Here is a 17,397-nt window from a genome sequence, read left to right on the forward strand (position 1 = left end):
TCGCTATTTCACGAGGTTTATCATACTGGGATGCCAATTTTTCTAAAGCAGGTTTATAATTCGCGTCTCCGATTTTAAGGTGTGAAATTGAAGAAGCCGCTTCTCCCGCGAGGTTGGTTTGGCTATTTTTTAGCGTTGGATTTTGCTCGACCAAGCTATCAAATAGATCTTTAAACGAGTGCCACTCGAGATAGTCTCCACTAAATGTAGGAATATTCACCTGGGGCAACTTCAGGTCCGGGAGTCGAGATGCATCGGGAGGCATGACGGCAGCATGCGTTGCAGGAAATTCGGCTTGCTGATCTGCTAATTGCTTGATGACATCTTGCTGCGAGGGCACAGGGGGAGTAGCCTGGTAGCGATTTTTAACTATTTTCAACAGCTTTAATAATCGGGTTTTCAGGCCGATATAGCAGCTTCCAAATTTTCCTTGACGGCTCATGGCTTCGTCGTATCCTCTTCACACAAGTCTTAAATTTTCTTATGTACGCCGCAAAAGGCCATCCACACTCCACTCAGAGCATCTAACTCAGTTTGTAAGTCTATTTCGTCGACCGCTTCTGATCGGATTTTCCCACTATTTCCGAAATGCGCTTCAGGCGGGGTTTTAACGATTTACGTTCGCGGCTAAGTCGATCCATCTTGGTGGATTTCGCGCACTTTTTATCCAAAGCCTCTTCTTTAGCTCTAACTCTTCACGGATCACTATTATGCCGATCGGCAGAAGCACTATTTGGCGACGACGGGGCCAACTCACGGGCATTAGCGATCACTTTCTACGCGGTTCTGGGCGAAACTTTACGCAATCCGGCTCGAAGGACCATATGAATTTGCGAGATCTTTTGTTGCAACGCGGGTAACTTTCGCAATCGATCGAACGAACAGCCAACGGTTTAAAAGGGATTTCGGAAGATATAATAATCGGGTGTTATCTTTAACAATTTAATTTTGTCTATTTTCTAATATCGACAGGGATTGGGTTTTTATAGGATTTATTACAATAAGCAATCTAGTGAAGAAAGAGAGCTGATACCTCTACGCCAAATATGTAGCGATGCACTTCCATCGGGCGGGAAATCAATTATACCAGTCTCGATCGAAGGTTGTAGGTCGGTTTAACGTTGCAGCGCCAACAGATATAATCAGCTGTAAAGTATGATAATGGAAAAACCTTCACAATCACAAAGTACGAAAGTTTTCAATTTCCTAACATTTATCACTGTTTTTGGTTATAGAAGCTAGCGCAACCCTAAGTATTTAGTTTGAAAAATGTCTGACAGGTAAAGTCAATGTCATTTTTAATTAATTTCTGCTCAAACACAATTCGAATTTGAAGTTCATGAACATGAAGTTTCAAGTTTCAATGACGTACAAGTGTCATTCGTTTCTTCGAAAATCCGTTTTAATGTGATAATGTTTCAAATGTTTGTATTGGACTCGACAAAATTTTGTCGTTCCAACAAATAACAAGATTTCAACATGCTCTTTAGATTTCTCAAAGTAATTTACGTATTATCACGGCTCCTAGTCATGATCTAAGAACTACTGATTATTCCCTTATTATATTTAAGCTCTTTTATCTTCCCCTTGCATGCGGTTTGCATGCAAGGTAGTGGATACAAGCAAAATATCTCACTTCTCAGGCTTGTATGCAATCAGCTAAGATGTGTTTTATCAAACTCAATAATATTTAACATATCAAACTCAATAATATTTAACATATATAGGCTCTATTATCGTCAGGTTTTACCTATTATCGTCCGGGGGGTAAATGATGTCCTAGAGCGTTAATTTCATGCATGATGGTTTTTTATAATGCAGAGCATCTTCTTGCAAATGATTAGTTCACGCAAAACTTTTCCTTATTACTTTAGAAGCAATAGCGCAAAATTACCTTTTAGGTAACAAATCCATTACTAAAAAAGCAATAAAATTCTTCCCCAGTCAAGTAACAACACATACTGTCATATATTTAGCACGTGTTATGAGAGTACGACTATCTAAAAATTGTCGTTTCAACCACATGCAACGTTTTTTCTGCCGGAAAATGCTCCCTTTCCACCTCAAGTCAAGAAAAATCACACACCGCCGCATAAGTTGCACATGTTACAAGTTTTTTCAATCTCCATTTCATCCGGTGGGCGTGTATTAGTTCGCTCGTTGTATGCATACGGAGTAGCGAAAAAATATGACAAGAGCTGCCAAGCAACATTTTCCCCGTCATAGAGTATGCAAACGTTGATGATTTCAAAGACTTGAAATGCGCCTTAAAATGACATCACGATCTGTAAACTGCGTCAGAGAAAAATAAAAACATTCGCTTTCTTGTAAGCTATTTACAGCACATAATCATTGGTTCATGGAAACTCATTTGAATATACAAAACTCGTGCCCATCCAGAACAATATTCGCAACTTTGGCAACTCTGGTCAGACAGTATTACATATTTCCATTTCAAGTGAACACTGGGGGACGAAACGAAAGTGTTTCTAATTGGACATTTGAGGTTGACGGTTGAGATTCTGATTATGTGTGGATGAAGGGAGACAAAAATGAACCAGATCGTTGCATCAATACAAATGCAGCGAGTGAAGTCTTGCCAACACATGCATTGCGGTGCTTGGCTGTATGTTCTCCTGCAAAAACACATACAAGCGTGTGGCCGTCATAATTTTTATTACTTTTTGTTTGTTACTTTTTGTGTATAATGCGCAGTTATAAGACACAAAAATCATTCTGTGCCGAGCACGCATCAGTATAGGACGTGTTTGGTGATCGCTCCGATAGAATATAAAACAAAAGACGCGCGAGCAAGTGTTGGCATTGTTTGCCTGGTCGAGTGAAGGTTCAAGGTCGCCCGCCTTTGTGCAACTGTATCGCATCGTGGCTGTTTGCTGGTGCGTAAGCCGATTTGGCTGCTAAGTGATTTGTGCTACAGCAGTGGACGAGAATCTCAACACAAAGGAGGAAAAAGAAAAAGCCAACAGTTGACAGCGAGTTGTGTCGCTGTGCTGAGTGATCACACACCCGGCTCGCTGCTGGTGGCTGTTTGGAGCTGCTGTATTGGTGCTGCTGGCTGTAACGGCTGCAGCTTCGACCGTTCGGACAACCAACCCTGCTGAAAGGAGAAGTAAAGAGGTACGTGTTCTGTCGGCGCTAGTGCGCTAGATTTAGCACCATGGATGTAGATCCCTCGCCTCCCGTGCCACCATCCCCGAACCCCTCCGACCCTGTCCCTCCTGCCAACCCCTCGCCAAGGCTTTACCCGGACGGATCTCAGGGCAGCTTTACTGTTTTCTTTCGGCCAAAAGCAGGACCGAAATCGAAACCGTTAAACATCCTGCAGATTTCGAAAGACCTAGGGGTACAAGGCCGTGACCGAAATCTCCAAGGTCACTCCAAGGCTTTCGCTGAGATGCTGAAGAAGACCGTGACCTTCTACCATAACATCGAACCCCTTTGATCTGTTGTCCTCTGATGAAACCGATTCTGACGATTCACCAGCGGGAACAACTTATGCCAATACTGGGGCGTCTAGAAAGAGGAAAAATACTTCCTCTCCTAAACTTCCCCGAAAAGGTCCTAAGATTTCCCAAAATGAAATGAAAGTTACAAACAAACCAAACAGTGCTGCGGAAAAACCGAAGCAAACTCCTCCTGGGCTTGCAAATTTAAAGTCGCAGAAGGAGTTCCCAGCACTGCCAGGAACATCTAGAACCCCAGTTGTTCCTTTTGCACTCCCAGTTGATGAAACAAACTCTGGATTAGTGAAATTTTCTGACATTGTGGACTGGATTTTTGAAACTTTCAATGTACCCGATCCAATTAAAGTTTTTCTTACAGCATTCCTCCCAACAGTTAGATCATTTTTGAAGCAGTTGACTGCCCAATGGCCCCTCCTTGCAGCGATTGTATCCTTCGATGCCTAATTCATCTGCGTATACGAAGGATTCTATCTCTGTCTTACAGTGGAATTGTAGAAGTATTTTACCAAAAATGGATTCATTTAAAGTTTTAATAAATAGAAACAAATGCGATGCATTTTCCCTTTGTGAAACTTGGCTTACTTCAAATATCTCAACTTCCATGATTTTAATATTATTCGCCTTGATCGAGACACCCCATATGGAGGAGTACTTTTAGGGATTAAAAAGTGCTATTCTTTCTATCGTATTAACCTCCCCTCGGTTCCAGGCATCGAAGTTGTCGCATGTCAAATGACAATACAAGGTAAAGAGCTTTGTATTGCCTCAATATATATTCCTCCCAGAGCACAGGTTGGGCAACGGTTGCTCTTTGATTTAATAGAAATTCTTCCCTCGCCACGTTTGATTTTGGGAGACTTCAACTCTCATGGTGTGGCTTGGGGTCCCCCTACAATGATAACCCCTCCTCTTTAATCTATAACCTTTGCGATGACTTCGACATGACTATTTTGAACAACGGTGAAATGACACGTATCCCGAAACCTCCAACGCGCCCAAGCGCTTTGGATCTATCCTTATGTTCGACGTCGCTACGGTTGGATTGCACATGAAAGGTAATCCTCGATCCTCACGGTAGCGACCATCTGCCTATTCTTATTTCAATTACTAACGGTTCAACTCGCATGCGACCAATTGACATTCCGTATGACCTCACACGGAATGTCGATTGGAAGTTATACGAGGAAATGATTTCAAAAGCGGTCGAGTCGATTCAACATCACCCACCACTTGAAGAATACAACCTCCTCGCGGGCTTAATCCGCGACGCCGCGTTGCAAGCCCAAACGAAGAAATATCCCGGCGTAACGATCAAAGAGCGGCCTCCAACTCCGTGGTGGGACCAAGAGTGCTCCGATGTCTACACGCAAAGATCCGACGCGTTTTTGGCCTTCCAGAAGGGAGGTATACCCGACGACTATATACGGTATTCGGAGTTTAATACCAAGCTTAAAAGCCTGGCTAAAGCAAAGAAACGCGGATATTAGCGTCGGTTCGTTAACGAGACGTCGAGGGAGACATCGATGAGCAATCTTTGGAACACAGCCCGAAGAATGCGGAATCGCGTAACGGTCAACGAAAGCGAGGAGTCTTCAAGTCGGTGGATATTTGATTTTGCCAGGAAAGTATGTCCGGACTCTGTTCCTGCGCAAAACTTTGTTCGCGATACGTCTCCGGGTCACGACGCGATAGAATCACCTTTCACGATGGCAGAATTTCCAGTTGCCCTCCTGTCCTGTAACAATAACGCACCTGGGTTAGATAGAATCAAATTCAACTTGTTGAAGAATCTACCCGGCAATGCCAAGAGGCGCTTGTTGAACTTGTTCAATAAGTTCCTGGAGCAAAACATTGTACCGCAGGATTGGAGGCAAGTGAAGGTGATCGCCATCCAAAAACCAGGGAAACCAGCTTCTGATCACAACTCTTATAGGCCGATTGCAATGCTATCCTGTATCCGGAAATTGATGGAAAAAATGATACTCCGTCGTTTAGACCATTGGGTCGAATCGAATGGCCTACTATCAGATACTCAATTTGGCTTCCGCCGTGCCAAAGGAACAAATGACTGTCTTGCGTTACTTTCAACAGATATTCAGCTGGCGTATGCTCGCAAAGAACAAATGGCGTCTGCGTTCTTGGACATTAAGGGGGCTTTTGATTCCGTTTCTATTGACATTCTTTCGGGTAAACTTCACCGACATGGATTTTCTCCAATTTTGAACAATTTTTTGCACAATTTGTTGTCCAAAAAGCACATGCATTTTACGCACGGCGATTTGGCAACTTTTCGCATTAGCTACATGGGTCTTCCCCAGGGCTCATGTTTAAGCCCCCTTCTTTACAACTTTTATGTAAATGACATCGACGAATGTCTGGCAAATTCATGCACGATAAGACAACTTGCAGACGACAGTGTAATCTCTGTTACAGGAGCCAAAGCTGCCGATTTGCAAGGATCATTGCAACCTTATAAGACTTTACCAAACAACGGTATTGTCTGTCATTGAGTACGGGTGTTTCTGCTTCCGCTCCGCAGCAAACACACATTTGATCAAACTGGAGCGAATACAATATCGTTGTTTGCGTATCGCCTTGGGTTGCATGCAGTCGACCCATACGATGAGTTTGGAGATCTTAGCTGGAGTACTACCATTGAAAAACCGCTTCTGGAGCCTGTCTTCTCGCATTCTAATCAAATGTGAGGTCTTGAACCGTCCTGTGATTGAAAATTTTGAAAGGTTAATCGAACTTAATTCTCAAACCCGTTTCATGACATTGTATTTCAATTACATGTCCCAAAATATTAACCCTGCTTCGAATATTCCAAATCGTATCGACTTATCAAATACTTCTGATTCTACTGTGTTTTTCGATACATCCATGATAGAAGAAACTCGTGGAATCCCGTATCATTTACGCGTGCAGCAGATCCCCAAAATTTTTTCCAATAAATATCGAAACATCAACTGCGACAATATGTTCTACACTGACGGATCACTTCTTGATGGGTCCACTGGCTTCGGTATTTTCAATAACAATTTAACCGTCTCCCATAAGCTCGACAATCCTGCTTCTGTTTACTTCGCAGAATTAGCTGCAATTCAGTACACCCTAGGGATTATCGAAAAAATGCCCACGGACCATTCACAGTCTCAGTTCCATTGAGGCTCTCCGATCGATGAAAGATGTTAAGCACTCTCCGTATTTCCTGGGGAAAATACGGGAACATCTGAGTGCTTTATCCGAAAAATCGTATCAGATTACCTTAGCGTGGGTCCCTTCTCACTGCTCGATACCGGGCAATGAGAAAGCGGACCCTTTGGCTAAGGTGGGCGCAACAAACGGTGGAATTTATGAAAGACCGATTGCTTTTAATAAATTTTTTTGCACTTGTACGTCAGAATACGATCATCAGTTGGCAAAATGCTTGAACCAGAGGGGAATTGGGAAGGTGGTTACATTCCATAATCCCCAAAGTATCGACGAACCCGTGGTTCAAGGGGTTTGATGTAGGTCGGGATTTCATTTGCGTGATGTCCCGGCTTATGTCCAATCACTATAGATTTGACGCGCATCTCCGTCGTGTTGGGCTCGGGGAAAGTGGTATCTGTGCCTGTGGTGAGGGTTATCACGACATAGAGCATGTGGTTTGGTCATGCCCTGTACACCGTGACGCCAGGTCTAAATTAATAGCTTCCCTGCAGGCCGAAAGTAGGCAGCCGGCTGTTCCTGTTCGTGATGTCTTGGCGAGCCGTGACCTATCCTACATGTCCCTTATATACGTTTTCCTGAAATCCATCCACGCCCCAGTTTAATCCTATTCCCTTCCGCCTACATCCAACCAAACGACAAGAACACGTTAAGACCCCGGATCCGGAAACAGCAACTAGACCCGCACGATACTCTCAGGTCCCGAGGGAGACAACCCAATATGCCAGCCCGTAATATCTTGGCCCAGCAGCGGAACATGTGCTTACCTATGGCAATGAAATCCATCATACAGTAAACCAGTGCTTTTAATGCAAAATATTATAGCTTTAAGTTACATTTAGTTTCAGCTCGTAGTCGGCAGCGAGGATAAAAAAATTGCTTTTAGTTATTAAGATACTTTAGAAAGTAAGCTACCAGATATAATTGGCGCCGTTAAACATTAAATTGTATTTGTGCCGTGTCAAATAAATTATAGATGAACAAAAAAAAAGACACAAAAAGTAATAAAAAATTGCCCAAAAGTAATAAAATATTCCCCGTTTGCGTTGGGTGTTCTGTATGACTTCATTATAATAGGTAAAGGGACGATAATAGGTAAAACCTGACGATAATAGAGCCGATACCCTATGTAAAGCTTCGAAAAATTGTGAATTTCTTCGCGATTAGTGTTCTGGAAAACGTTTATCCATTGAGCGAATTTTAAACAAACACTCTAACATAAGTTATAAATTATAAACTTGTTTTCCTGGGTGTAGGCATATCAGAATTATAACCATAACATTGCTTAATAACACCAACTTCTCTTTTTTTTAGAACGATCTGCACCGAGCAATGCAGAAATCACAGTCAGCCCTCTCCCAGCAGCTGACAATCCTGTCGGCAACCTTACTGTGCTTAGTTTTCACAAGGTAATTATCTGTTCCAATGTTGAACGGCACATTAAAAGCACGGGCCTGGTTCACTATTAGGCCGCTGTAAACACACGATGGCAATGTCCGCCCAAAGGAACAAAGCTTGTCAAAAGTTGCAAACATTCGTCCATCCGTTTACCGTCGTCAGAGGCGGCGGAAACTAATCTCCGGCCGGGTTGGAACTCCGACGCCCATCATTAAACTTTCCGAAACCAAATGTCGACGACCACGCCGGGGTAACTTTTGTTTCCTGTGTGTCAGTGTGTGAGCCTCTTCGTGGGTTTGCCTATTGTTATAATTGGGCAAAGGTTGTGTCATTGTGTATTGTGCGATTTCGAATGAAATTTTATGCATGAACTAATCAGAAGCTTAACTGGCTGTTACGGCGAATTACACGATGCACTAGTACAAGCATTCGATTTGCATACACGTGCTAAAGTAGCCCCTATGTGGAATCGATTATGCTTCCATGTAAGTTGTTTCTAGATTATGCAAATCGATGCTCTTGCGCCGACAAAGAACAGCATTTGCAGCAGCCGACTGAAACGGTGATAGGATCCGGGTCACATCTTTCCTGTGTACAAAGCACCATTTGCAGACGTTTTATTTTAATTTTCCACCATTTATGCAAATATCCTCCACGAGTACGAAAGAAAGAGAGTGGGTCACTCACCCTATCGCAGATTCCACTAGAGAGGCGAATAATGTAATAATTTCTATGCATTATTTACTCCTAGCTTCCATCCCTAGAGTAATCAATTTATGCGGGCTATCTTCCTAGCCTTCGCGGTTCGATTTCAACTACCTGCCCACGTTCACAGCGCGGTCCTTTTGAACCAGCCTACACCTTCACCATAACCTGGACCGTTTCTAATGGTTTTACGTTTTACAGCGTGTGCGGTATCCAGCACTTCCAGCGGGCCGGCCATCGGCATCTGAATCTCTTCCAGAGTACGTACTACGTGGTGGTGACGTTCTCCACCGTCGGCTACGGGGACTTTGTGCCGGACATTTGGCCCTCGCAGCTCTACATGGTGATCATGATCTGCGTGGCGCTGATCGTACTACCGACGCAGGTAAGTTGGTAACTATTCTTGATGTCATCTTGAGCGATGTTGGGTTTCTTAAATATTTTGGATTTTTTCGGAGTTTTCCCTACAATTCTTAAAGCTAAATTGCTCGCTTAAAATAAAACTACAAATGCAAAAAAGATGCGACGAACCAGCTTGCTAGAAATGCGAAGTTGGGCTCTGTTGAAAATGCTGACATTGATACAAATAATCGAAAATCATTTATCGTTGATCATGATTATTGGGAAACATGTTTTTTCTCTCGTTCGTATCATTAAAATGTCATAACATATCGGTAATTACGATATCGCATCAGACGTCCAGCCATTTCGAAATCATTTCCAGTCATTACGACGACGAAAGGTAATAACTTTGAAATGTAGCTGTCCTCCACTTACGCAAAAGTGAAATTGACGTTCTGAAATTCACAGTCAACAGTCAGTACCAGCATATGCCGCATTCAATATTAAAAGCTTCCCTAACCAAATTTCGCCCCTGCACACATACCGTCCGGAAATCGTTATTATCGGGACCAGACTTTCCGCCCTCCCGAAAGCTACAGAACCTTTCATACAAATTATAATTAAATAAAAGCCAGCTCCATTTCATGCAGTTTCACGATCTTCCTCCTTTCACTCTCCTGCACTACCGCTCCACAGTTCGAACAGCTTGCCTTCACGTGGATGGAACGGCAAAAGCTGGGTGGCAGCTATTCGTCGCACCGGGCCCAGAGTGAGAAACACGTGGTTGTCTGCTCCACAACATTGCACGCCGACACCATCATGGACTTCCTGAACGAATTCTACGCCCACCCGCTGCTGCAGGACTACTATGTGGTGCTGCTCAGCCCGATGGAGCTGGACACGACCATGCGGATGATACTGCAGGTACCAATCTGGGCCCAACGGGTGATCTACATTCAGGTGAGTTGTAGTAACGAGCTTTAAACAAAAAAAATTAAGATTTGTTTTTTCAAATTATCTATAGGGATCCTGCCTGAAGGATGGTGATTTGGCCCGCGCCCGGATGGCCGAAGCGGAGGCGTGCTTCATTTTGGCAGCACGAAATTACGCAGACAAGACGGCCGCCGATGAGCATACGATCCTGCGTTCGTGGGCGGTTAAGGATTTCGCCCCGAACGTGCCACAGTATGTGCAAATATTTCGGTACGTACACCGTGTGCGTGTGTGTGATAATTTCAATTTTCCCTTCCTATCCCTGATGGCTAAATGAGAAACTGCTGTTAATTTGTTTCCCTCTATTCGTTCCGTTCTGGTGCGGTCAACAAAAAAAAAACAACCTAAACAACACATCACAGACCAGAGAACAAGTTACATGTCAAATTCGCCGAGCACGTCGTCTGCGAGGACGAGTTCAAATACGCACTACTGGCAAACAACTGCACATGCCCCGGGGCGAGCACACTGGTGACGCTGCTGCTGCATACGTCAAGAGGACAGTAAGTATTGTGTGTGTGCGTTGTTTCACCTGATAAGTTAAAGTGCTAGGTTATAGGAGCAAGGGGTGAAACATTTTGAACCACCGTAAACGTGTTTAATCAAAGCAAGCGGTGCAACGGAGGAATTTTATGCCTTTTTACCAAGTCCTAGTTGGCTGCATTCTTTCAATAAAATTGTGTTTAGTAAGGTTTAAGTCAAAAAGTGTTATTTCAGTGTTGCCTGGGAAACACAAAAAACACCCACTTATTACTAGACACAAATCTGTCACACGTGCTAACAGATTTGCATTTTACAATCTACCTCAGGGAAGGCCAACAGTCGGCAGAGGAGTGGCACCGGTTGTACGGTAAATGCTCGGGCAACGAAATCTACCACATCGTGCTAGGCGACAGCCGATTCTTCGGAGAGTATGAGGGAAAAAGCTTTACGTACGCTAGTTTTCATTCGCATAGGAAGTAAGTAATAACGGTGAACACATTCGCAAACTGAACCTTGGTCACTTGTCCCCAGATACGGCGTGGCCTTAGTTGGTGTTAGACCGGCTGAACTACCGGAGTTCTACGAGGACACCATTCTGCTGAATCCCGGTCCCCGACATATCATGAAAAAGGACGACACATGCTACTATATGAGCATCACCAAGGAGGAAAACTCGGCCTTCGTGGTGAACCAGAACCAAAATCAAAGCCCCGACCAGCCTCCGAAGGAGGGTGAGTATCATACGTCACTGCTGTCAAACTTTTTCAACACAGGTCAAAATGCTAGACAGAGCAGAAAAGGGTTCAATGAATCCAAAAATCAATCACATCCGATATCAGTTACCTGTTGTTCCATGTTGTTCACAGTTGGATTGAATAACCGAATAGCGGAAAAACTGACACCGAAACAATTACACTCGAGAGGCTGCGGACCCGACTGTTCAAAACTTTGCACATTTCACCATCCTTCCCTTCGAGACAACGATTCATTGTTAGGCAGAAACAAAACTAGTAACTCCTCACCAACACCGTCACCGTAAACTTTGAAAACGTCACTAACACTCAGCTTCGGCAGCAGCTGAACAGTTTGCCCTCCGATGTGTTTTACCTTCCCTTGTTTTTCATAGCCTGACAAAGTTTCTTTCCCGTCCGTATTCGGCTCACTGCTGAATCGATTACATATGTATGTGTGTGTGTGCGTGTACTTTCTCTACTTTCCTGTACTTTTTGACTGTAGCCGTGATGGATGTGCTTTTGGAGTAACATAAAACTTCTTGTTTCCGACTTGTACCTACCTCCTGCACCTGTTTAGGTTAAGTTGGGAATTTTGAATAACTTGCCTTTAAACTTTTGTTTTAACAGAAAAGTTCAATGTTCCTTTCGATTCAATTTATTTGTTCTTCTGTTTTTCTGTTATTCTAATAACAAGTTCAACAAACACTGTTTGGAAGAATAACAGACTTTTTGATTGTTTTACCAATCACAGAACTAGAAACACGATTTGATGGAACAAAATATTACATTGAAAATGTGAAAAGAGAGGAGTAAATAGCAAAGAGTGAAAAGTAATAGGTTAAGAGCATGAAGTGAAGAGTAAACGATAAAAAGTGAAAAGTAAAGAGTAGAAAGTAAAGAATTAAAACTTAACAAAAAAAATTTAAAGTAAAAAATGAAGAGAAAAAGCAAAGAGTAATTTCACAAAATAAAAAGTAAAAAATTAAGAGTAAAAAGTAAGGAGTAAAAAGAAAAGAGTAAAATGTGAAGGGTAAAAAATAAAGAAGCAAAAAGTAGAGTAAAATATAAAAAGGAAAGAGCAAAAAGTAAAGAAAAAAAGTTAGTAGTAAGTAGTTAAGAGTGCAAAGTAAAAGTAAAATGTAAAAAGTAAAAGGTAAACATAAAAATGAGAAGTATAGAAAGAGAAAAAAATAAAAAAGAAAAAACTAAGAAGCAAGAAGTAAATAGATAAAACCAAGGAGTAAAAAGCAAAGAGTTAAAAGTAAAAATCAAAAAGCAAACAAGGTAAAATGTGGAGAGTTAATTGAAAAGAGTACAAAGTAATATGTAAAAACAAAAACAGTAAATGATAAAAAGGAAACTGTAAAGAGCGAAAAAACGAGAAAAAGGGAAAACGTTAAGAGTTTACAAATAAGAGTAAAACATAGAAAAATAAAAAAAAGAGTAAAAGTTTAAAAAATAATAAGTTAAAAGTAAAATGTAAAAAATAAAAAACAGAAAGATAAAAGTATAAAGCAAAAATTGAAAAATAAAAGAAAAAAAGTGAAGAGTAAAAATAAGTAAAATTTAAAAAGTAAGAAGCAAAAAGCCAACATTAATATGCAGGGAGTGAAAATTTGAGAAAAAAAAGTAAAGAGTGAAAAACAGTCAAAAGTAAAAAAATAAAAAGAAAAAGAAAAAGTAAAAAGTAAAAAGTGAAACGTAAAATGTAAAAAGTAAAGAGTAAAAAGTAAAAAGTAAAAAGTAAAAAGTAAAAAGTAACAAATAAAAAGTAAGAAGTAAAAAGTAAAAAGTAAAAAGTAAAAAGTAAAAAGTAAAAAGTAAAAAGTAAAAAGTAAAAAGTAAAAAGTAAAAAGTAAAAAGTAAAAAGTAAAAAGTAAAAAGTAAAAAGTAAAAAGTAAAAAGTAAAAAGTAAAAAGTAAAAAGTAAAAAGTAAAAAGTAAAAAGTAAAAAGTAAAAAGTAAAAAGTAAAAAGTAAAAAGTAAAAAGTAAAAAGTTAAAAGTAAGAAGTAAAAAGTAAAAAGTAAAAAGTAAGAAGTAAAAAGTAAAAAGTAAAAAGTAAAAAGTAAAAAGTAAAAAGTAAAAAGTAAAAAGTAAAAAGTAAAAAGTAAAAAGTAAAAAGTAAAAAGTAAAAAGTAAAAAGTAAAAAGTAAAAAGTAAAAAGTAAAAAGTAAAAAGTAAAAAGTAAAAAGTAAAAAGTAAAAAGTAAAAAGTAAAAAGTAAAAAGTAAAAAGTAAAAAGTAAAAAGTAAAAAGTAAAAAGTAAAAAGTAAAAAGTAAAAAGTAAAAAGTAAAAAGTAAAAAGTAAAAAGTAAAAAGTAAAAAGTAAAAAGTAAAAAGTAAAAAGTAAAAAGTAAAAAGTAAAAAGTAAAAAGTAAAAAGTAAAAAGTAAAAAGTAAAAAGTAAAAAGTAAAAAGTAAAAAGTAAAAAGTAAAAAGTAAAAAGTAAAAAGTAAAAAGTAAAAAGTAAAAAGTAAAAAGTAAAAAGTAAAAAGTAAAAAGTAAAAAGTAAAAAGTAAAAAGTAAAAAGTAAAAAGTAAAAAGTAAAAAGTAAAAATTAAAAGGTAAAAAGTAAAAATTAAAAAGTAAAAAGTAAAAAGTAAAAAGTAAAAAGTAAAAAGTAAAAAGTAAAAAGTAAAAAGTAAAAAGTAAAAAGTAAAAAGTAAAAAGTAAAAAGTAAAAAGTAAAAAGTAAAAAGTAAAATGTGAAAAGTAAAAAGTTAAAAGTAAAAAGTAAAAATTCAAGGGTTATAAGTTAACAGTTGAAAGTTAAAAGTTAAAAGTTAAAAGTTAAAAGTTTAAAGTTTAAAGTTTAAAGTTTAAAGTTTAAAGTTTAAAGTTAAAAGTTTAAAGTTTAAAGTTTAAAGTTTAAAGTTTAAAGTTTAAAGTTTAAAGTTTAAAGTTTAAAGTTTAAAGTTTAAAGTTTAAAGTTTAAAGTTTAAAGTTTAAAGTTTAAAGTTTAAAGTTTAAAGTTTAAAGTTTAAAGTTTAAAGTTTAAAGTTTAAAGTTTAAAGTTTAAAGTTTAAAGTTTAAAGTTTAAAGTTTAAAGTTTAAAGTTTAAAGTTTAAAGTTTAAAGTTTAAAGTTTAAAGTTTAAAGTTTAAAGTTTAAAGTTTAAAGTTTAAAGTTTAAAGTTTAAAGTTTAAAGTTTAAAGTTTAAAGTTTAAAGTTTAAAGTTTAAAGTTTAAAGTTTAAAGTTTAAAGTTTAAAGTTTAAAGTTTAAAGTTTAAAGTTTAAAGTTTAAAGTTTAAAGTTTAAAGTTTAAAGTTTAAAGTTTAAAGTTTAAAGTTTAAAGTTTAAAGTTTAAAGTTTTAAGTTTAAAGTTTAAAGTTTAAAGTTTAAAGTTTAAAGTTTAAAGTTTAAAGTTTAAAGTTTAAAGTTTAAAGTTTAAAGTTTAAAGTTTAAAGTTTAAAGTTTAAAGTTTAAAGTTTAAAGTTTAAAGTTTAAAGTTTAAAGTTTAAAGTTTAAAGTTTAAAGTTTAAAGTTTAAAGTTTAAAGTTTAAAGTTTAAAGTTTAAAGTTTAAAGTTTAAAGTTTAAAGTTTAAAGTTTAATGTTTAAAGTTTAAAGTTTGAAGTTTAAAGTTTAAAGTTTAAAGTTTAAAGTTCAAAAATTAAAGTTTAAAGTTTAAAGTTTAAAGTTTAAAGTTTAAAGTTTCAAGTTTCAAGTTTAAAGTTTCAAGTTTCAAGTTTCAAGTTTCAAGTTTCAAGTTTCAAGTTTCAAGTTTCAAGTTTCAAGTTTAAATTTAATAGTAAAAATAAACAGTAAAGAGTAGAGAGTAAAGAGTAAAGAGTAAAAAGTAAAGAGTAAAGAGTAAAGAGTAAAGAGTAAAGAGTAAAGAGTAAGGAGTAAAGAGTCAAGAGTCAAGAGTCAAGAGTCAAGAGTTAAGAGTCAAGAGTCAAGAGTCAAGAGTCAAGAGTTAAGAGTCAAGAGTCAAGAGTCAAGAGTCAAGAGTCAAGAGTTAAGAGTCAAGAGTCAAGAGTCAAGGGTCAAGAGTCAAGAGTCAAGAGTCAAGAGTCAAGAGTCGAGAGTCAAGAGTCAAGAGTCAAGAGTCAAGAGTCAAGAGTCAAGGGTCAAGAGTCAAGAGTCAAGAGTCAAGAGTCAAGAGTCAAGAGTCAAGAGTCAAGAGTCAAGAGTCAAGAGTCAAGAGTCAAGAGTCAAGAGTCAAGAGTCAAGAGTCAAGAGTCAAGAGTCAAGAGTCAAGAGTCAAGAGTCAAGAGTCAAGAGTCAAGAGTCAAGAGTCAAGAGTCAAGAGTCAAGAGTCAAGAGTCAAGAGTCAAGAGTCAAGAGTCAAGAGTCAAGAGTCAAGAGTCAAGAGTCAAGAGTCAAGAGTCAAGAGTCAAGAGTCAAGAGTCAAGAGTCAAGAGTCAAGAGTCAAGAGTCAAGAGTAAAGAGTAAAGAGTAAAGAGTAAACAGGAATGAGTAAAGAGTAAAGAGTAAAAAGTAAAGAGTAAAGAGTAAAGAGTAAAGAGTAAAGAGTAAAGAGTAAAGAGTAAAGAGTAAAGAGTAAAGAGTAAAGAGTAAAGAGTAAAGAGTAATGAGTAAAGAGTAAAGAGTAAAGAGTAAAGAGTAAAGAGTAAAGAGTAAAGAGTAAAGAGTCAAGAGTAAAGAGTAAAGAGTAAAGAGTAAAGAGTAAAGAGTAAAGAGTAAAGAGTAAAAAGTAAAGAGTAAAGAGTAAAGAGTCAAGAGTCAAGAGTCAAGAGTCAACAGTCAAGAGTCAAGAGTCAAGAGTCAAGAGTCAAGAGTCAAGAGTCAAGAGTCAAGAGTCAAGAGTCAAGAGTCAAGAGTCAAGAGTCAAGAGTCAAGAGTCAAGAGTCAAGAGTCAAGAGTCAAGAGTCAAGAGTCAAGAGTCAAGAGTCAAGAGTCAAGAGTCAAGAGTCAAGAGTCAAGAGTCAAGAGTCAAGAGTCAAGAGTCAAGAGTCAAGAGTCAAGAGTCAAGAGTCAAGAGTCAAGAGTCAAGAGTCAAGAGTCAAGAGTCAAGAGTCAAGAGTCAAGAGTCAAGAGTCAAGAGTCAAGAGTCAAGAGTCAAGAGTCAAGAGTCAAGAGTCAAAAAAGTCAAGACTAAAAAGAGTTAAGGGTATAAAGATTCAAGAGTCAAAAAGTCGAGAATCAATCGACAGTCGAAATAGTTTAAAGTCAAAAGATAAAAATGTCGAAAAATAAGAGTCAAGAGTCTAGTCAAGAGTCTTCAGAAAGTTCTCTTATGCCAACAGTTAGTCTCTCATTTAATAATTTTACTTTCTTTTATTTCAAACGTGTCTCTCCATGGGCTGTGAAACGGATCTCCTAATAACTCCTCAAATCAATTTTTATTATGCCACAAAATCTCACATAATCCAACACCGCACATCACCAAACATCTATACTTCATAACAAATGCTCAACTCATAACTCACAACCCGTATCAATCGTTTCCGTTGTTCCCATCAGAATCAACGCATAACAACAACAACAACAACAACAGTACGACCGCTAGCAATAATCCGCAAATGGCCCCAGTGCCTTCCGTCTGTGTACGAGTACCTCACAGTCCAAGTCTGTGCTCAGTCAACTCAGACAGTCCCGGGTCACCGCGGAGGATTAGCAAACCCCCCGCGTGCATTGTGCTGGACAGTGATGTCACCACACTAGCCGTGCGTGAGTGTGCCCCAAGCTCCACTCCATATCCGCCTAACTAAGGTTCTGCATGCCAAATTTTCTCCAATTTTCCTATTCAATATGTCAGTCTGTCTGTCTGTCTACTAAATCAGTTCTGCTCCCTTTTTGCTAGCGTTTGTCGTTGATTGAGTCGTGCAGTTATCAAATCAGATATGATAGCACGATTGCTAGCAATGACGAACTCTACTATTTAGCTTCTCAATTTCCCCCTTTTAAAAATTACATTTCAATTATCTAATCTTTAAATCTTTTTCCATACTCCTTCTATTTAAAAAAAATTGTTGATATAAACAAGTAGAACAGTTTGTATTTGATTTGATTAAGCGCGCATCCAAGTAATTTGTTTTCATACCGAAACAAGCATAAAAGCTTTGCCATTTCTGTTGAAACTA

The 17,397-nt window shown here is 38.4% G+C and overlaps 1 protein-coding gene across 16 annotated transcripts in view; it reads left to right on the plus strand.

Annotated features, from left to right (window-relative positions):
* The window catches only part of LOC129721272 (potassium channel subfamily T member 2), a 705,817-nt gene that overhangs the window by 594,224 nt on the left and 94,196 nt on the right, over positions 1 to 17,397 (plus strand). For 15 of the 16 annotated variants that reach the window (XM_055673643.1, XM_055673634.1, XM_055673639.1 and 12 more), the window contains 8 exons: positions 8,013 to 8,107; positions 9,003 to 9,186; positions 9,840 to 10,103; positions 10,168 to 10,346; positions 10,499 to 10,639; positions 10,946 to 11,095; positions 11,151 to 11,350; positions 16,778 to 16,984. In XM_055673643.1, coding sequence (XP_055529618.1) covers positions 8,013 to 8,107; positions 9,003 to 9,186; positions 9,840 to 10,103; positions 10,168 to 10,346; positions 10,499 to 10,639; positions 10,946 to 11,095; positions 11,151 to 11,350; positions 16,778 to 16,984 — 1,420 coding nt within the window. The remainder of the gene's footprint in view (positions 1 to 8,012; positions 8,108 to 9,002; positions 9,187 to 9,839; positions 10,104 to 10,167; positions 10,347 to 10,498; positions 10,640 to 10,945; positions 11,096 to 11,150; positions 11,351 to 16,777; positions 16,985 to 17,397) is intronic. The other variant, XM_055673645.1, reaches the window with a different exon arrangement.

This window comes from Wyeomyia smithii, chromosome 2 (assembly GCF_029784165.1).
Source record: "Wyeomyia smithii strain HCP4-BCI-WySm-NY-G18 chromosome 2, ASM2978416v1, whole genome shotgun sequence".
Classification (NCBI taxonomy): Eukaryota; Metazoa; Arthropoda; class Insecta; order Diptera; family Culicidae; genus Wyeomyia; species Wyeomyia smithii.